We start from the raw sequence: 21,587 nt of genomic DNA, 5'->3' as shown, positions 1-21,587 counted from the left end.
AGAACCAACTCTGGTTCAATGTAGCAATAATAGCAAAATAGCTTAGAATTCATAATTTTTTTTTCTGCAGCTCAAAAATTTTAGATTTTGATTGTAAGGACATTTCAGCAAAATTTTTAGCAAGTTAGCATTGGAAGATAGTTCATTTGATATTGAATAGTGAGGACCTTAAATTCCATTCATTTCATATCAAAAGCATCAAGGGCAATATAGCACAAAGATAACCTAGAAAACCTTTGTTTTGTAAGGGTTTCAGAAATCCTGATATCAACTTCAGATTTAAGCTGAAGTATTTCTTCAACTCAACTTACTAAAACATCTCATTTAGTACTGAATAAACAAGAGCTCAAGTTATTTAAATTTGCTACTAATTTCTGGCACGTAATTTATACAACATTTGCACTTCTCATGTTTCTACAGATCTCATATTTCTACAGATTCATGTTTCTATTATAAATTCCATTCTGAATTTTCTCCACTTCAATTTGAGTTCTCAAATTAGCTAACCTTTAATCCACTTGCTCAACAGCAATGTTTTCATCTTCTACACCAACTCTCAATCTGTTTCTCACTGAAATTCTTAGAGCATCCCAGCAGTGATCAGCTTCCATGTTTCCAAAATAGAAATGTTCAAAATCAGTGATGTTTCCAAAATCAGTGATGTTCAAAATGGTTGTGACTTCCAGATTTGAGCAGTGCAAATTTCTATGATTTTCCTGAATGGCAGTGATCAGCATGGTCAGATTTCAGCATTCAGAATTTAGTAATTTCAAAACCTTCTCCCAAACCTGCCTATGGTGTTTTGAATGTATCACCATAGTATAAAATTCCAAAATTCAAGGTTATAGAAGCTTGCTCTTGACATGTTCAAACTTAGAGAATGGATACCTTTAGCAGAGAATGATAAGAGCCATTCATTCACAAAAGAATTTTACAGCATTTTTGCATAAGAAACACCTCCCAAAACCAGCCCTTGCTCAACTATTTTCCAAACCCTGAACAATTTCTGAATTGTACAGAATTTAAACTCCATAGCCTTTAATATTAAACTCCATTGTATCATTCCAACACTCCATCATCATTATCTTGAATATGAATTCCGACCATAAACAAATGCATCCAATTACTCCAAGCACTCAAAAACACAAAACACTTCCCCCACACTTGAACTTTGTCCTCTTGGCCAAATCACACATCATATAACATTCAAAGTATCCACATCCAAAGAAAAATTAAGAATTAAGATAAAATAAAATGATATGATAATTAACAAGAAGATTAGCAAAAAAACATGTGGAAGAGTGGAAAACAAAGGATACACCTTCATAAGTATGATCCCATCCATGGAAATGTAGTTTTGAAAGAATCAAAGCAAGTTCTAGAGTAACAATAACATAAGTGCATTACTCGATTAAGGCTCATCCTCACTGGGTATAAATGTATCATCTCAATTTATCAATCAAGTGCCCATCATTAAGTAGCAACCTTGAGAAAATTAAAAGTCCATTTATGACGTTAAGCCAAAAATAAGATACTCAAATCTAGCTCACATCCTCTACTTCTAACACAACATAGGAAAATGTTAAGGGGTGTTATTTTCTTATTCAAAATCAAAACTAAATGCAATAAGAAAACTTCCTACAGTAAAGAATTAATTTCTCAAAATCAAAATCAACATTTGCACACAAGGAATTTATTGAAGAAAAGACTAAACTCAAAGCATGAATTAAAATGCAAAAGTAAATCAAATTGGAACTAACTCCTCTTTATTCTCGGTGGTTGAAGAAGATTTAGTAAGAGAAGCCACGCCAGTGGTGGAGTTACAATCAAATCCTTTTTATTCATCATTTTCTCTTGAAAATTCTCTCTGGAGGTCGAAGACGGTTCAGATTAAGTACCCATTTTAACCATCTATTATGTCCTGCAAAAGCAAATAAAAACAACCTCTCCTGAACACTTTCATGATAAGAGAATAGTGAAACACAATTAATCTTTACACTAAATGTATCAAAATGAGCATCACATTCTATAATTACAAAAATTGGTACCTTAAAGAAATTTTTTAAAAAATCACAAGAAGTACTAACCTTGTCATGTTGAAGGGTACCTGTGGGTTCTAAAATGGTGATTGTGACCTCCTCATCATCAAGTAATGGTTCAAACTCTGGTTCACGTGATTCTTGGGGTATTGCTTCCAGTGTGCAACCCCCTACATTTAAATCATCAACATTTAGTTCAGGTGATTCTTAAGGTATTGCTTCTAGTAAACAATCCCCTACACTTATATCATCAGGTAAATGTTCAGTTCCTGCATCATTCACAACATCTACAGCAACAATATTAGTAGAATAAGAAATTTGTACAACCACATCATCATCACAAAAAATACTAGAAAAATCTTGTGAAGTAATAGAAGTAGGGTCAGACCTGACAAAATTTCTACTTTCCATCTCCCCACTGGAGTTTTGTGTTTGTAGCTAGTTAATGGCTAATGCAATTTGATCTAATTGACTCTGTATATTCTGTATCCTTGCAAATTATTGCTCTTGATGCTCTCTCATTTGTTGCATAACCTCATTGATTTTCCATGTTGACTCTTCAAATTAAGGATCGTTATGTTGAAAAGAGTGTGGCCAAGTAAATATTGAAACCTCCTGAAACCTATATGAATTCTGGTAGGCTGGATTTGACTCAATAAATGGTCCTTGTACATTTTTATACCTAAAATGTGAATGATCCACCTATTTAGAATTATAAGTATTAGAGAATGACTCATACCTATTTTTGGATAAAATTGATGCTCAGGCTAAAAATACTGACTCTCCATTCCACTTCAAAAATACTAAAAATATGGATCCATGCTAAAAAAAATCTCCTGTTCTTACACTACAACACTAAGAATCAATATTAGAAGAATCAGGAACATATAGTTTCAAACACATAGATATATAAATATTAAAGAACTTGACAATTCAAGAATAAGCCAACATGAAATTACAAAAAGATAAGCAATCAAATCAATAAAGATGCTAAAAAAACAAAACCAACCAATGCATAATCTAAAATAAACACACACTACTAGTTATGGTCCCCCGGCAACGACGCCAAAATTTTGATGTGAACCATTTAAAATGTCACGTGGCACTTCAAAATTAATAAAGATTGGAACTCATTGAAACTAAATATAAGAGTTGTAGTAAGGAGTCCCAAGTCATATTTTTTTTTCGAGGATAACTAATAAGTGTGTGTGAATTCTAGATTCAAATATATTTTTAGGTTTTCTTATCAACTTTGAATTAATCTTGCCAATTCAGTAGAATAAATCCAGAACTCTATCTCCCTATCCACAAAAATAGCTCTCATGATCACTATCATTTCATCATATTAGCAACAATAAAGTTCAGATTTTAATGCATTATTGAATTAAGTAAATCAATTGATAGATCATCAAATCACAACCATAATCAACAACATATAACAGAGGTAAACAATTAAAAGCTCAAGTAAACATTTAATATTGAAGTTCAATCTCAAGCACAACAGATTAGTTGAATAGAACAAGGGTTTGCTAAAATCAATAACTAACTAAGCAAATGTTTAGTAAATGAAATGGAAAGTTCAAAATAGAAAGTAAATTGCAAACTATGCTATCAGATCATCAGATCTGAGCAAGGGTATTAGAAACAAAGTAGATAAAAAAAAACAAAACATATTCCACATTCAAAACCAAGATTCAGCCACTCACTCTGCCGTGACACAAAAATGCTCCTGGAAACCTCCCTTCAAGCATCTGATGAGGAATGCCCAAGCTCTTGACTATTATCAAATGACGTTTACGGCTCCTGGGTACCGCCCTTCAAGCTCACAATTAGTTGGTAATCACATCGCCTGAAGAACAGAGGATGAACTCTGTGAATCGCTTAACCAGATCGATTGATCAAATCGATCTAGTATCACTGCGGAATGAAGATCGGAATGGAATCGGAAACTCCTGGGTACCTTCCTTCAAGCTCATGGATGGCGAAATTCGCAGATCGGGAACCTCCCTCGATCTAGAACACGGCAATGAACAGACATCCAAATCACGGACTGGGGTACCTCCCTCTACTGTTCTGTGACTTCGGATGATGAACACCGGCAGCTCAGAGATCGTCGTCGGTGATAAAACTTGCTCTCAGATCCTGAATATGGACGGAAGCATCTGGAGGAAGAAGATGAACAGTGGAAAAATTGCGAGGAAAGAAAACGCCCGAGCCCGCAGATCACTGTAGCTTCTCACGCCTTTTAAATAAACTTCCAATCTGATCAAACGGTCTAAAATTCTTCCATCTTGATCAACGGTTCAAACATCTCAGATTTGGATCAAAAGTTCTGGATTTTCATCCATGGTTGTGATCTACTTCTACATGGCTCCGATGGAGTAGATCTTCGATGTAAAGCTCATATCTCTCTTGATCTTGGATGGACGGTTCAAATTGCTCCAAAGCTTGATCGTCTTGCTTAAACTCTAATTCAAGCACAATTTTGGTTCAAATTAATCTGAGTCCAAGATCCTTTACAAAATAACAATCAAATATTAGTATCAAATAACACATTAATAAAATAATTTATAATTAAGTCCAAGAATAAATGCAATGTATAAAATGTAATATAAATATGAGTTTCAACTATGAACAAGACATCAAATCATGTATGTATGAATTAAAATAGTGTAACAAAATCATGGTTATCAAACCATTTGGGTTTATGTTGAGAGCCTTGGTTCATGAGAAGTAAAAAAGCTAAGTCCTGGAGATTCGATTGGCTCTAGGTCTGACCGACTCTGGGGACACTCAAGTTTATGCTGAGAGTCATACCTTATGAGAAGTGGGGAGCTGAATCTTAGAGATTTGACGGGCTCTATACATCATGACTTTGATCGTCATCTCACCTTGACCTTAACTGTCACATCACTTTAACTTTGATTGTGATATCACCTTAACTTTGATTATCACATCACCTTCACTATCGACCCTACACTACATTACCTTTGGAGCCACTCACCACGCACCATATCAATGACTATATATCAATAGTAAAATTGTATATAAAAATTTTATTTTTTAAAAAATAATAAATAAAAAATTAGTTGAATTTGATTTACTAATAAATCAATAGTTACTGATCCCTAACAATCCTCAAATATAATTTGACTATTTGTACTACTGTAATATCTGACATAATTATATTTACAAAATAACATCTTAACACACATTTCAAATATAATCAAATAATAATAATAATAATTTATATGATAGAATTAGTGAGATATTGAAGAAGCATAGTAATAATAAATTTTATTATCTATTAATATGTGTTCTAAGGATAGTATAATATATAATGTATAAAAAAATATTTAATTAATTGATAAAAAATAAAATTATTCTAATAGAAGGACTTCAAGATGGATAAAACCAGTGTTAGTGGTTTATTGAACAATGATCAACGTAACCACCGGTTTTTCCCATGATACTATATAAAATAGTCGAGAAACATCTTTGTACCAGACAAAATTTCAATTTTTTTTAAATATCTCATAAAAACACGAACATTAGATACATGTTTTTTTTGAAAAACAACAATTAGACTATAGCATTATTTAGAGCCTTGATAAATATATGGATGAAGAAATACTGACGTATAGAGTGAAGACATTAGCTATTATCATTACAGGTATACCCAGAGAATTAGAGAAATCATCTTATTGTTTTTCAGTAAAAAAACATGCACAGAATATTGAAACAGGAGCAACAATCAGGAATACGGTCAGAAACAATATAATGATCTCACATTAGGGTAGCACGTCGGTCCGGTTAGGGCTGAGGTCACGGCGAGGGCTCAGCTCATGGCCGGCCGAGGCCTCACAGCCAAGGCTAAGGCCGCAGCCAAATTGCACCCAACGCAAAGCCGCAGCTTAGGCGTGACAAAATCGTGGCCCTACTGATGGGCTTAAGGGGAGATGATAGGAGAAGGGAGAGGAGCTTGTGTGATGAGGAGAGTAGAATGTGTGTGCCAGAGAAGAGATCATGATCGAACCGGAGAGGAGATCATGGTTGAAAAAGATGAATATGTTCGTCCTCAGCGTCTCCGCCAATCCATCCCAGAATCAATACAGAAAAGGAAAACACTCAAACAAAATGGATTTAACGATTGAAATAATCTTTGGTACGTCGCTAAATTAAAGACCAAAATAAATTTCGATCATTAATTAGCAATAGAATTTAAACTCTATCAGTAATTAGTGATTAAAGATTATTTCGATCAATAATTTAGAATGGAAATTAAATTTCACCATTAAACCGTGGCTATTTGAGAGTTCGTGTAGTGTTAGAAATTTATGTATATATTTAACAACATCTACTTAAAACATAATATAATTAATTATAATCAAACAATATCTTTTGAATAGACAAATTTGAAATTTATATTAAAATTTTAGAAATAGTTTTAATATAAAATTAAATAATAATTAAAATTTAGATTGTTAACATTTTTACTGTTTTATTTTTTAAAATAAAGTCATAATTTATATTTACAACGTAATATTTAAATTTACTTTGTTGTTAAATTAATTTATAATTAGTGGTAATTAAAATTTCTTTTCTCATACAAATATCTAAAAAAAAAACTAAATGCTGTCCGTTTCATTAATTGGTGATTTTAAATTATTAAAATGGAAAAGAAAAAAAAAAGGATTCCAGCTATAGTCATAGAGAAAAGGGTGGTTTATCCTTTTATTTATCTCAAAGTAATTCGTTTATTATTGCTTTATATTTATTTATTTATTTATTGCGGCTACGTACGTATCATCCATGCCGCGGGTCACTGAAACAGGGCAGGAGCCAAACGTGGTCGCGCCATGGCCCGCAGCGGCTTCGCTTTGCGCAGGACCAAGCCGAACGCCTCTTCCATGTCGATCTCTTCCAGCGCCTCCCAGTCGAAGCCATGGAAGAGATTCGCGAGGGCCAGCAACACCAACGTCATTCCCCCCGTCACGCCGGGGCACCTCCTCTTCCCCGCGCCGAAGGGTAAGATCTCGAGCTCACCCTTGCGGAGAACCTCGACCTTCTCCCCGTCAGCAGCTGGGAGGTGCCTTTCAGGCTGAAATTCGTCTGCGTCGTCGCCCCACACGCGTTTGTTCCTCCCCAATGCGTGCGCATTGATGAACACCCGCGTCTTCGCCGGGATGTCGTACCCCATGAGTTCGGTGGCCTGCGTCGACTCGTGGGGAACCAGAAGCGGCACCGGAGGGTGCATCCGGAAGGTCTCCCGGACTATGCACCGGAGGTAATTCAGATCTCCCAAGTCAGACTCTCGGACCATACGATCCGGTCCGACCACTCTGTCCAGCTCTTCCCGTGCCCGCTCCAGCACCTTTGGGTTCTTGATCGCCTCCGCCATCGCCCACTCGATCGCCACCGCAGAAGTATCAGTCCCCCCCTCGAATATATCTAGCATTATGGCTTTAATCTCCCTAACATCCATCTGCAATGAAAGCAGCACATCAACGAAGTCGCTGTTCTCGCCACGCCCACCATCTGTTTGATTCTTTGCTTCAATGGCTTGCCTGTGTTCGTCGATAATCCTCTGCAGGAACCCATCCAGACTCCGGGAAATCTCCCTAATCTTCTTCTCCGTCCCGACGAAGAAGTCGACGAGCCACCTCCACAAAGGCAGGTAGTCGCCGGGATAGAACGACCCCTGAAGACACGACAGTTGGTCCGTGAGGCTCAACAGCTCAGCCGCCTCGGCTGGGTCGGTCCCTAAGTACCGCCTCCCCAGGAGCATCCTCGTCACGTTGTTCATCGTGAAGGCGCCGAGCACCTGGCTCACTTCGATTATTTCGCCTTTGCACGCCTTCTCTCGCACATCGCGCATGAGGTGGAGCGCCTCCAGCGCCCTGTTCCCGGCGAAAGACTCGAAGCGCCTGGCGGTCAGGAGGTGCTCCACGCAGGTCCGGCGCAGTCGCTTCCATTGCGGGCCCATCGGAGCGAAGGCGATGCCCCTGCCGCCATAGCTCAACTGGAAGCCGGACACCAACTTCGGGCGGGATGCGAATAGGTCGTCCTGCCGGACGAGGATCTCGCGGACGACGGCCGGGTCGTAGGTGGTGATGGCGTCGACGGTGCCGAGGCGGAGATAGACAAGCGGGCCGTAGGAGGAGCAGAAGTGAGCCATGTCCTTGTGGGGGAGAATGCCGATCTGCATCAGGTTACCGACGATTGGCCACCTTGTAGGGCCTGGTGGAAGCCTGGACACACGGAGCCTCTTCTCAGCAGCCCAGAGCAGAAGGATGGACATTATGAGAATTAGAACAAGAGGAGTTGAGAATGTAATGTCTCCTATATTAACCATCTCCATTTCTTAACTTGAAATTAAACTCTTGCCCTGAGAACTTCACAACTAGATTGAAGTTTATATAGAGATGATTGTCGACGTGGGGATGCCATGAAATATTAATTAATTCTGTTTATAATTTTTTAGGCTAGCTAAGTCAAATGTTCAACAGTAATGGTGTTAAAAGTTTGTATTTTTTTTTTTTAAGATGATCAAAATTTTGAATTAGAATTTAATTCAAAAGTATTCTTATATACTGCATGTCTAATGCAGCTTTGAATCTTGTCATTTTCTTTTCTAATTCAAGATAATGTTTTATTTATTTATATTGTGAAAGTACATTGAGTGAGACAGAAAAAGGAAAATTGTTCAGTGAATTATATGTTAGGGCGTTTTATTTTATTTTGAAAAAAATAGAAGACGCCTTTTTTATTGAAATTGTTAAAAAAATTATTTATCATAAAAATAATATCGCATTTTATTTTTTATTGTTAAAAATATTCTTAATTTTTTAGCATTATTATAATAACTACATGGCAACCATGGATACCACATCATAGAAAATTAATTAATTATAATAGTTACCATCCATATTTATTATACAGCTGTAGCATTATTTTTTTTAAAAAAAGTTGTTCGAAGAGCAGGAGTACACCAGCATGGATTTCAATTTTAAATAATAATAATAATAATAATAATAATAATAATAAAGCGCATTAGGTGTCTAAACTCATGGATGGATCAAAGAATTATAAGTAAACTGCACTTTGGGCGTGGAAGGAATGGGTTAAGTACTAAAACAAAATGAACAAAGAGGAAAACACATCAATTTATTTTTATGCTAAGTTGTATACTATAAAATATTTATGTAAATTTTTTTGAGCTAAACTAGAGTCCAAAACAGTCCTATCTCAAAAAAAATAAATTTACATAAATTTATTAGATGTTGCAAAGTTATTAATACTTTCACGGTAGGATTTCGAATTTACGATGTTGTAAAGTTTAATAAAAAAAAGGCTTTATTTTAAAAATGGCAATTGATCAATTTAATGAAGTCCATAGATGGGCGTCGACATCCTCACCTAAATCAAGGAGAGATTTCTTGCAGAGCTCCACACATGCTCACTATTTCAAAGCTCATTAGACTTCAACACGTGTAGGATTAATTGGGAAAAAGGAATATACTATGATGTCGCGGTAAGATATCTAGGATGTCACCCAGATATTCATATTTTGATCTTCAGTTATTACGTATTTGTAAGAATTTTTTTTTTCAAATGGAAGTACAATCAAAGAATACTGAACTTTTGGACTAACCGTCACGTGTATTTTCTGATTTATCCTAATAATCAATAAGACACTTCTATAAAACTGGATCGATTATCTAAGAATATAGTCAATAATACTATCCGAAAGTTTTATTTTTTTACTCTAACCGTCTCATAAGTAACTGGTCACGTCAATGATTCCCGATTCAGTGGTCGAGATTAAAATCAATATGATCCAATGATGATTATGAGAAGCCCTCTTCACGGTAGTTAATCGGTTCCAATAAGAGGCGAGAGATGTCTGTTCATCGCTTTGCCATCGTGCCTGCGATGCTAATAGGCTCTGACGCTCCACTAACGGTAGCTCCTTCTCCGACCAAGTACCTTTGGGGTGACAATCTTGGAAAGGAGTATTATTTATCTCTGGCATCTGCAATCAACAAACCTACTTCTAAAGTTCCGAAGCCCCCATGGCCGCCTCTCCACTCAGTCCTTCCTCTCCATCGATGCCGCTACCGGCAAGCTACTCCCCATCTCTACCAGGCTGGACTAGAGTCTAGGACAATCCTATTTAGATTTGTCTCTATATGAAGTGACAGAGGTTCTTTCCTTCTCTTTTCTTATTGCCATTGTTTGCCTCCTATTTTTCTACTCATTAAATGAGGTCATAGACAAACTGATTTATCAATTTATACGAATTACCAGAGATGCGCTGGAGATGCGGAAAGGGAAACGGGAAGCAAAACAAAAGCAATTCTATTAATTAATAAGATCAGAACGAAACTGATGGTATAACCACAAATTAAAACTCAATTTTCATAAACACTTTAATGTTTTTTTTTTTTGTTTTATTTGAAGTAATTATCCGGTGGCAAAAGAAAAGGCTTGCTAGTGGAGGGATGAGAAATTTAGTAGGGCAATTTTATGATTTCATACTCTCATTATCTCGTTTCCATTAAACAATGAAAGGAATGCATGACCAAGCATTTCATCGCTTGGTTTTGATTAAACATGCTCAAGGGAACTCACATTCTCTTCTATTCCTTTCTCTTTTTTGCTTATATATATAAGGCATTCTCTTTCCTCAATTTCCCTCTCTTCTCAATAAACAAATTCTTAAAAATTATTTGTTGAAACTATAAGTCGAAAGATAGATGGATGGATGAGTGGATAAATTGATTTATATATTCATCCACTTTATTCAGTTGTAAGGAAAGATCATTTAGCGAAGAAAAAAGATTTTGACTTATCCTTAATTTACTGTACATCTTCTAAATTTAGGAATCTAGAGAAGGATAGATACAATTAATTAATTATAAAATTAACCTTGTGCTCATTAAAAATATACTAACTATATGTTGATTATCTACCCAAATTTTTATAATCATATATTTTTGTGTCATCATCATAAATTATCACTACAAAAAAACAGTCTATTAGAGACGAATGATTGCAACGAATTTAAATTTTGTTCCAAACTTTTCAATAAAATTTGCAACAAAATAATAAACTGTTCCAAATTAGCAACAAATTTAGCAACAAAATAAATTCGTTGTAAATTAGCAAAAAAAGATATATTGTCGCTAATATTGTTGCAAGTTAGCGAAAAAAAAAAATTTGTTGCAAATTTTGCAACGAATAATATTTTCAATGCAAATTTTGCAACGAATAATTCCTTCGTTGCAAATTTTGCAACGAATATTATTTTCGTCGCAAAAATTGCATCGAAAATATTATTTGTTGGAATTTCCCAACGAATACATAATGTGTCTCAATTTTACAGCAAATAATTTACGGGCAAAAATACAACAAATCTATGAATTTATTGGAAATTTCCAACGAATTGACAGATTCGTTGGAAACATTTCCAACGAATCTGCCAGTTCGTTGGAAATTTCCAACAAATTGACAGATTCGTTGGAAATTTCCAACAAATTCCTATGTGCTCCTCTATTTATTCTGATTTTATATATGCTCTCAAATATTTTTTTTCCCTCATATATTTTTTTCTTTATTTTTTCAATTCCTATTGTGTTAGGAAAATTAAATTCAGGTTTAAAATTCACATATCAAAATAAATTAGCTCCAAAGTTATTTTTAATTCATAGATATACAATTTTACCTCATTCTGAGCACTCGAACATTATTTGGTAAATCTAACAAGTTCAACTATACTTCAATTTGATTTAAAACTCTAACACTTTCATGCTCAAATTCAAATTCATCTAGATGTTAAAAATTCATCTTATCTCAAAAAAAATATTTGAGCTCATCTATAGAATCAGGAGACCAAGAGGAGCACATAGGAACTTGTTTCATCCGATTCGGAGGTCTGTAGGTCGGTTAAACGAGGTTTTAAGACATTGCATACTTTGCAACGAATCTAGAATTCGTTGGAAATTTCTAACAAACTGGCATATTCGTTGGAAATGTTTCCAACGAATATGCCAATTTGTTTTCTTTATTTTTTCAATTCCCATTGTGTTAGGAAAATTAAATTCAGGTTTAAAAATTCACAGATCAAAATAAATTAGCTCCAAAATTATTTTTAATTCATGGATATAATGGCGAGAACCTTACGAATGCAAATAAACTGATTTCACCTCGTTCTGTGCCCTCGAACATTATTTTGTAAATCTAACAAGTTCAACTATATTTCAATTTGATTTAAAAATCTAACACTTTCATGCTCAAATTCAAATTCATCCAATTGACCTAGATGTTTAAAATTCATCTTATGTGAAAAAAAATATTTGAGCTCATCTATAGAATTAGGAGACCAAGAGTAGCACATAGGAACTGGTTTCATCCGATTCGGAGGTCTCTAGGTCGGTCAAACAAGTTTTTAAGACATTGCATACTTTGCAACGAATCTGGAATTCGTTGGAAATTTTCAACGAATTCCAGATTCGTTGCAAACTCTACATTTTCCTAAAATCACGGTTGACCGACCTAGAGACCTCCGAATTGGATGAAACCAATTCCTATGTGCTCCCCAGATCCGTCGTTGTCCAGTCCCCAAATTGACCTCGAAATTCTATACAAGAAAATCATCGGAAATCCATAATAAAATCTGAAACGAAAGTCCAAAACATATACGTAATGGAAAATCCGTACAACCAAAAATAACTACCCAGTTTGACTCGCAAACTTTGGCTAGCATAATATATCCAGAATACTAAAAGCAGGTATCACACCCTGCTCTGATACCAATAAATTGGTATCAGATAAATCTCAAAATCCAACACACGGAAACCAAACAAGTATCGCCAAACTTTGGCGCTCTGATACCATATCAATAAGTATCAGGTTATCCCAAACATCTAAAATACGAAAACAACGATCGTAAAACTTAGGCTCCGATACCACTAAATTGTCACGCCCCGGAGGAGTCCCTGTCCGAGAAAATTTCGGCAGCATCTCCCCTGTACGGTGGACAATCTGAAACTTTTCTACATCCTCATATACCTCAGCCACATGCGGCTGGAATAATAACATGTAAATAAACCATCACCCACGCAGTTTATATAATAAGTAAACAGAATAATAATACCCTGACTCGAAATCAGCCCTACTCAACTACACTCATAAAGCTCAAATCCGACGATAAGATCAACTTACCTCTTCTGCCGTCTAGGCAGGCATGTAGTAGAACAAATCTAAACCATATGAAAATCCATCGATCATAAGAATCCATACAATATCCAAGTATCAAATCAACCAAGTCTAAAACATAGTCAAATGAGAAGCATAAACAAAACCAAAGATAACTATAGCTGGTGGTCTACAGGGGACTAGCAAATGAAACTCTCTCTCCTGACAGCATCAACCTGAAATATAACAACAATGGAGGCAGGGTGAGTCCAACACTCAGCAGGTACAATTGATATGCAAAGTAAGGAAATAACACCTAGCACTAATCATGTGTACAGTCTCCTGATAAAAAGAAGATAAAAATACATCTGAAGTAAACAGGAGAGAAACTGTACTAACCAGGATCTTGGTATAAGGACAAACAGTCCGAGTGATATAAAAATCCTGTATGCATGTCAAACATAGGTATCCAAACAATATGCAGCATATAAATGCAGCAAACACAGACACAAGCAATAAATGCATCATGCATATGATGCCAATGTCATGGTCACCCCTGACGCCAGTCAGCCAACTCACAACAGAAGTGGGACCGAGTGGGTAGGGCTGTGACAACCGTGCACTCTGCATCACTACTCCTGATGAGTGACCGAGAGGACGGGATGCTGTCGGAGTACATACATACTCCTACCCCAAATCATAAATGGGGGAGCGCAATGCTCTCATCTCCCGGTACACTATGACGGGGAGGGGTCCCTAACGTGCTACACACTACATCATACTACCCATGAGCGGACCAACGGAGCACCGTAAGAGCAAACTGACGTGCTATCACGCTGCGTCACGCTATCCATAAGCGTCACAACGGAGTACCGAACAGTAATGAAACTGGCAATGTGCTCGACAATAATGGAGCAATCTATCTCACAGCATGCAATCATGCGAATGGTGCATGTCACTAAGCATGGTAATATACTAAACCAATCTATGGACATATAATGATGTGCACCATAGTAAACAAATCATATCAAAGTACACTGATCAAATAAGGTATCAAACCTAGGTCCTGAACATGGTGAAACATGGTTATATCACTACCCCTATGAGCATGTGTAATCAGGTATATAACAACATGAAATGTAAAACAAGCAATCAATCAAGCAAGTAACAGGTAATCGGGTAGTGATTAACCGAAACAAATGAGGGACATAATTAATGCAACTTGTTAATTTCATTACTATGCATATCAAAGACAATAAGTCAAAAGTGTAGGATCGAAAAGAATTTAGATATCTCCACAATTGCATGATATTGTCCACTTTGGGCCTAAGCCCTCATGGTTTTGCTCTTGGGCTCTCCCCAAAAGGCCTCATGCCAATGGAGATATCTTTTCTCTTATAAACCCATGATCTTTCCCATGTGTTTCCAATATGGGACTATGTTTGCAACCTTGCAACCCCAACAATCCCCCCCTCAAACAAAGGACCATAGGCTTCCCACGTCCGATCCTCGACCCACCAGGTCTTCCCGGTCTACCCGACCTACTAGGACTTCCTTGCCTAGCCGCAACTAGGACTTCCTGCCCCTCGGTCCACCCGACCTACTAGGACTTTCCTTGCCTAGCCGCAACTAGGACTTCCTGCCTGGTGTCTGGTCCTCTTGATCCGAACATAGGAGCCCCCACTTTCTTTGTTCGAGGTCAATATTGTACTCACATGGTTCAATCAGATCATAGCTCTTGTGCACAGTCGGTGGTTAAACCTTCTGGCAGTCCGGACTCTGATACCACTTGTAGGATCGAAAAGAATTTAGATATCTCCACAGTTTCATGATATTGTCCACTTTGGGCTTAAGCCCTCATGGTTTTGCTCTTGGGCTCTCCCCAAAAGGCCTCATGCCAATGGAGATATCTTTTCTCTTATAAACCCATGATCTTTCCCATATGTTTCCAATATGGGACTATGTTTGCAACCTTGCAACCCCAACAAAAAGTACCCGCCTCCGACAAAAGAAAGGTCCAATTCCGACTCCGAGATACACGTCTCGCGTTAAAGTCCTGTAATACCAAACATACATTTTTTTATTTAGCTAATTTTCATTAAAAACAAAAATAGCTAAACTAAATCCTAATCCGATTAGGAAGCTAGAGTATCAATTCCATTTAAATCTAAGTCTATACTTAAATCAATTCTAGTGGCAATTCAGTCTTCAACTTACCACCAGATAACCCAACCATAAATAAACAACTAACCACAATATTCAATTTAATCCTTGATCTACAACTAAACACAGTTAATCCACTAAACTCCCAATTCATCTTAATTCAATGATTTCACCTAAATTAGCACCTCTTGTTAACACTGACGAACATCCAGATTCACATAACCCATCAACACATGATCCATTATATAACTACCACACGTAGCTAATTTCCTACAACATACCTTGAAGTCACAGCCCTGTTGATTGCTAGAACAGGAGTGCTACTAGTTGGAATTTCTGCCGTAACCAAGAAAACCACAGCAAGTCCTCCCTGCTGGAACTCACGGTTGTTGCTACAGTCTGACCTGGCTGTTGTTTTGATGTTGACACGGATTTAAGTTTGGATTAGATATTAATTAGACTCAGACTGATTAATGATCAAGGTTGATCATGTGGAGAGGAAAAGTCCAAGTACGGATACTTGGCACGTGAAGTCGGAGAGGGCTCGGCAGCTCGTTCTCTGGACCGGACGAAGTCGGAGAGGGCTCGGTAGCTCGTTCTCCGGACTAGGTCAGAGAGGGCTCGACAGCTCGTTCTCTGGACCGGACGAAGTCGGAGAGGGCTCGGTAGCTCGTTCTCCGGACTAGGTCAGAGAGGGCTCGGCAGCTCGTTCTCTAGACCGGACGAAGTCGGAGAGGGCTCGGCAGCTCGTTCTCCGGACTAGGTCAGAGAGGGCTTGGTAGCTCGTTCTCTGGACCAGGAAGACGTTAGGGTTTAGGGATGGGAGGCTCTAAAACTAACACAGGGACATTGGATCGGTCTGTTGACCGATCCAGTGATACTCTAGTTGTCTGGATCGGTCGACAGACCGATCCAGTGATACCTTAGGTATCTGATCGGTCTGTGGACCGATCAGAAACCACACAGAAGCTTTCTGTGGGTTATCTGATCGGTCTGTGGACCGATCAATTACCACACAGAAGACTTCTGTGGGCTATCTGATCGGTCTGGTGACCGATCAGGAACAAGCGACGAAGACTTAGAATCGTAAGGGGACCGGTCTGTGGATCGAATCCACACACAGGCTGATCGGTCCACAGACCGATCAGAGTCTTCCCAGACCGATCAGAGTCTTCCCAGACCGATCAGGATGAGTCCTGATTGATCCAGAGAGCTATGGATCGGTCTGTTGACCGATCCACAACATGTCGTTTGTTTCTGCTGCTTCTCTGATATTTTTGATTCACTTCTGATTCACCTGATCAAATCATCTGCCGTGAGATTTTTAAGTTGAAGGTTGCAGGTATCGTGCCATTGGTTAATTTCAAATGAAGCTCCATCAGAAGAATAAGAACAAGCGTCCTTTATGCTGTATTACACTGCAAGTGATGCAATTCGAGCTTCAACGTTCACTGGCCGCAATCAGTTGGACTCTTGCTCATTGGTTCGAGCTCAGAGACACCAGTGAAGACCATGGATGGTATTGGTGTGGGTTCAGAGAACCAGATGAGAAGGAAGAGTGATTGGCGATGCCTGAGTTGGTTGCAGTGATTCAACACAGGTGACAGTGATTCGGGACAGTGAGAAAGCAGAATAAGAAGAAGGAAGAAGAGAGGTTTGCTAAGGTTCTGGAAAAACTCTCTCTGTCGATCAAGCAAGAGGCTGTGTGTTGTTGAGCTCTTGGCTGAAGACTTCCTTCTGTCTTTGCGTGCGTTTTGCTTCGTGGCTGTAAGTTTCATTTGTTCAATCCTTTAGCCACTGAACTCTATAAGTCATTGTGCTTTATTTTCAAATCTATTCTGTGACTTTTGTGGAGAGGTTACTCCACCGAGAAGGAGAAATACTTAGCCGGAATTTGTCCGGGGTGTGATCTACCGAAAGATCAAGGGATCGTCCACCTTACGGACACGCCGAGGAGTAGGGCCAAGTTATCCCCGAACCTCGTATATACTTGTGTATGCTGTGGGTTGGTGTTCTTTCCTTGCATCAGTTTTTGTTTTGTTTATTTCCGCTGTTCTAACAAAGTTTTGTGAGGAAATTGATTGAGTTTTTAGTGGAGGCTATTCACACCCCCCCTCTCTAGCCATCCGAAGGTCCTAACAAGTGGTATTAGAGCGAGACGCTCTTCATCCGGACTAACACCCTAAAGAGCAAGAAGATGGCTATGAAGGAAGGTTTTAGTACCAATAGTCCACCCTACTTCGACGGAGCAGACTTCCAATATTGGAAGAGCCGTATGGAGTATTATCTCAAGACCGATATCTCCATGTGGTTCTCGGTCAAGGAAAGATTCACACCTCCGAAGGACGAAGAAGGTAAGGAACTAGAATCGTCGAGGTTGTCTGCCGAGCAAACTCGCAAAGGACAAGCCGATGCCAAGGCGGTGGTCACCCTACAATGTGGGATAGCCAAAGATCAACTTGTCAAGGTAGGTCCGTTTGTGAGTGCAAAGGATTTGTGGAACAAGCTCATCGAGCTCCAAGAAGGAACCCGAGACTCTCGGATCGCCAAGAGAGACTTGTTCCTAAACCAACTATAAAATCTCACCATGAAGGAGAGCGAAACGGTAAGTGAACTACACGGAAGGTTCAAAGAGATCATCAATGATCTTCATTCCGTAGATGAACGCGTAGAGAATCGCGATCTCGTAAGGTACGCTCTCAAAGCCTTTCCGAGGAATGCCTTGTGGTCATCTATGGTAGATGCCTACAAGGTCTCCAAGGATCTTTCAATTGTTAAGTTAGATGAATTCTTTTGTGAAATGGAACTTCATGAATTTGCTAACAAGGGTCAAAAGGAGAAAGGTATTGCTTTAGTTGCAGGAGAAAAGAGCAAGGATGGAAGAAGGAAGAAAGAAAAGAAGAAGGAGAAAGAAATTCCTACATCCTCATCCTCCTCCGAGTCCGATGATGAAGGTGGATCATCATCAAGTGAAATGGCCAACTTTGTGAGAAGAATCATGAGAAGGAGCCGGAGATTCAAAGGGAAAGGTAAGTCCATTGATCAAAATATTGATAAGACTAACGTTACGTGTTATGAGTGTAGCAAGAAAGGACACTATCAGAGCGAGTGTCCAAAACTCAAGAAGAAGGAAGAAAGGACCAAGAAGAAGAAAGCTCTCAAAGCTTCTTGGGATGAATCCTCCTCAAGCTCATCGGAGGAAGAGAAGGAGAAAAGTACTCGTCAATTAGCACTCATGGCAAGGGAGGAATCGGACTCCGGAAGTGATACATCAGCCGCGGCTTCATCATCTTCGGATGATGAAGAGGTAACTTTTCCGCATTTAGAAAAATGCTACAGGACTATTGCTCATTTATCCACTTTGCTTAAGAAATCAAAAACTGAAATTAAATCATTAAAAGATGAAGTAGAACACTTGAAGACTCTTAGGGAAGATGAGGTTGATGACCTTCATCAAGAGCTTCTTGAGGATGAAAACAAAGCTCTAAAGAGTGAAGTTGAGAAACTCAAGAAAATGCTTGAGAAATTCTCAACTAGCTCTAAGACCTTAGATATGATTCTAAATGCCCAAAGGGCAGTCTACAACAAGGCTGGATTAGGATATCAACCTAAGGAGTCTAGTTTCATTTCCTTAGTGTCTAGAACCCAATTTCATAGATCACATGCTTCTAGGGTTCATGAGACTAGGAAGGGTGTGACTAAGGCATGGGTTCCTAGGTCTTTCATTGTAGATGCATTAGGTCCCAAGATTTGGGTACCTAAAACATCTATCTTTCGTGTCTTGTAGGCTTTTGTCAAGGGGGAGCATCTATCAACTTGGTTTGTTGATAGTGGATGCTCCAAGCACATGACCGGGGACAAGTTACTCTTTACTACCCTTCAAAACAAAAATAGAGGTAATGTGTCCTTTGATAATAATGGTAGTCTTAAGGTTATAGGAGTTGGAGATATTCAAATATCCGAATGTCTTCAAATCAAAAATGTCCTTCTAGTCAAGGGGATGACTTTTAATCTCCTAAGTGTCAGCCAATTGTGTGATATGGGTTACACAATTGAGTTTCATTCAAGTCAATGTCTGGTCAAACACATTGACACACTTGACACGGTACTAGTAGGCACAAGGGTAGACAACATTTATCAAGTATCTTTTAAAAGTGCTACTAATGCCTCTGCTAAGTGTTTCATGTCAAAAGAAGAAGAATCATGGCTGTGGCATAGAAGATTGGCCCACGTAAACATGAAGAATATTCGAAAGCTGGCCAACAGAGGATTAGTGCGAGACTTACCAAGCATCAAGAATCAAAAGACAAAATTATGTGATGCGTGTCAAAAGGGTAAGCAAACAAAAGCGGCTCATAAAGGTAAAAGTGCTGTAAGTACATCTACTGCTTTAGATTTATTGCACATGGATTTGTTTGATTGCAGTAATGTTATTTCATTGAATGAGAGTAGATACTGTTTAGTGATCATTGATGATTTTACTAGATATACATGGACCTTCTTTTTAAAAAATAAGGATCAAACCATAGATGTTTTTGTTTCTTTTTGTAGAAGAACCGAAAATGAAAAATCAATAACAATTAAAACAATTAGAAGTGATCATGGTGGAGAATTTCAAAACCATAGATTTTTAGAATTTTGTCAAGAAAAAGGATATAGACATGAGTTCTCTACTCCAAGGACCCCACAACAAAATGGGGTTGTGGAGAGAAAGGACCGAGTCTTGCAAGAGGCTGCACGAAGCATGCTCAATGAGTACTCATTACCGAGCTACTTATGGGTTGAAGCGGTAAATACCGCTTGCTATGTGCAAAACCGAGTCTTGATACATAGGTTTTTAGAAAAGACTCCCTATGAACTTTGGTTTGGGAAACCCCCTACAATTAAACATCTTAGGGTGTTTGGTTGTAAGGTGTTTATCTTGAATACCAAGGATCATCTTGGAAAGTTCACGGCTAAGGCTGACGAAGGGGTACTAGTCGGGTACTCTCTCACCAGCAAAGCCTATCGAGTCTACAACAATAGGACTAAATTGATTGAAGAGTCCTCGGATGTAGCATTTGAAGAAATCCCTAAATCAAATGATCAATCAAGGGATGTAGGAGAAATTCAATTTGAACTTAGAAATCTAAGTTTAAATGATCAAAACATAGAGAGAGTCGAAGTTGACTCCGATGACGATGAGCAAAGGCAAGAGAGAGCTCAGTCTGATCATTTACCTGACACTGAGCCCTTGCATGTGTCTAGTGAGATCACTCATGAGGCACCATCAACACCAAGGCAATCTAGGATAGCCTCTAGTCATCCCCAAGACCAGATTGTGGGAGACATTCAACAAGGGGTTAGGACTAGGTCATTCTTTAGAAATGAGTCTAATGAGGTCGCCTTGATCTCAGAAATCAAACCAAAATTAGTTGATGAGGCATTGCATGATCCTGATTGGATCATAGCTATGCAAGATGAGTTAGGTAAATTTGAAAGGAGCCAAGTGTGGGACTTAGTTCCTAGACCTAAGAAGACCACCATTATTGGAACCAAATGGGTCTTCAAAAATAAGTTAAACCAAAAGGGAGAAGTCGTGAGAAACAAGGCAAGACTTGTAGCCAAGGGCTATAGTCAAGTCGAATGCCTCGATTATGATGAGACTTATGCTCCTGTGAATCGATTAGAGTCCATTCGTTTAATGCTAGCTTTTGCTGCACATAGAGGTTTCAAGCTCTATCAAATGGATGTTAAATCAGCCTTCTTAAATGGTTTCATTAAAGAAGAGGTGTATGTTGAACAACCACCTGGGTTTGTGAATAACGAAGCTCCAAACCACGTGTACAAGCTCAAGAAAGCTCTTTATGGGCTTAAACAAGTACCTCGAGCTTGGTACGAAAGGTTGTCAACTTACTTACTAGAAAAGGGTTTTGTAAGAGGTCAAATAGACCCAACACTATTTCTGCGTAGAGATGGTGAAAACATATTTATAGCCCAGGTGTATGTCGATGACATAATTTATGGCTCAAATAACAAGGGCTATTTGAATGAATTTATCACTCACATGGAAAGTGAGTTTGAGATGAGTCTGGTGGGAGAATTGACATTCTTCCTTGGACTTGAAATCAAACAAACTCGAGATAGTATTTATGTCCATCAGACAAAATACACTCAAGAGATGCTCAAGAAATTCAAGATGAGTGA

At 38.2% G+C, this 21,587-nt stretch overlaps 1 protein-coding gene across 1 annotated transcript; it reads right to left on the bottom strand.

Moving 5' to 3' along the window:
* Nucleotides 1-6,749: 6,749 nt before the first annotated feature.
* On the bottom strand, nt 6,750-8,448 carry LOC121984181 (cytochrome P450 703A2-like). Its single transcript, XM_042536996.1, has one exon. The coding sequence runs from the start codon at nt 8,398-8,400 to the stop codon at nt 6,862-6,864; it is 1,539 nt and encodes a 512-aa protein (XP_042392930.1). The 5' UTR covers nt 8,401-8,448; the 3' UTR covers nt 6,750-6,861.
* Nucleotides 8,449-21,587: the final 13,139 nt, after the last annotated feature.

The sequence above is a fragment of the Zingiber officinale genome, chromosome 5B, assembly GCF_018446385.1.
Source record: "Zingiber officinale cultivar Zhangliang chromosome 5B, Zo_v1.1, whole genome shotgun sequence".
In the NCBI taxonomy this organism is placed as follows: Eukaryota; Viridiplantae; Streptophyta; class Magnoliopsida; order Zingiberales; family Zingiberaceae; genus Zingiber; species Zingiber officinale.
This window is presented reverse-complemented; position numbering and strand designations above follow the sequence as displayed.

What these genes read in the sequence shown, in the direction of transcription:
- LOC121984181 (XM_042536996.1), bottom strand. Translation starts at nt 8,400, where the DNA reads ATGGAGATGGTTAATATAGGAGACATTACATTCTCAACTCCTCTTGTT.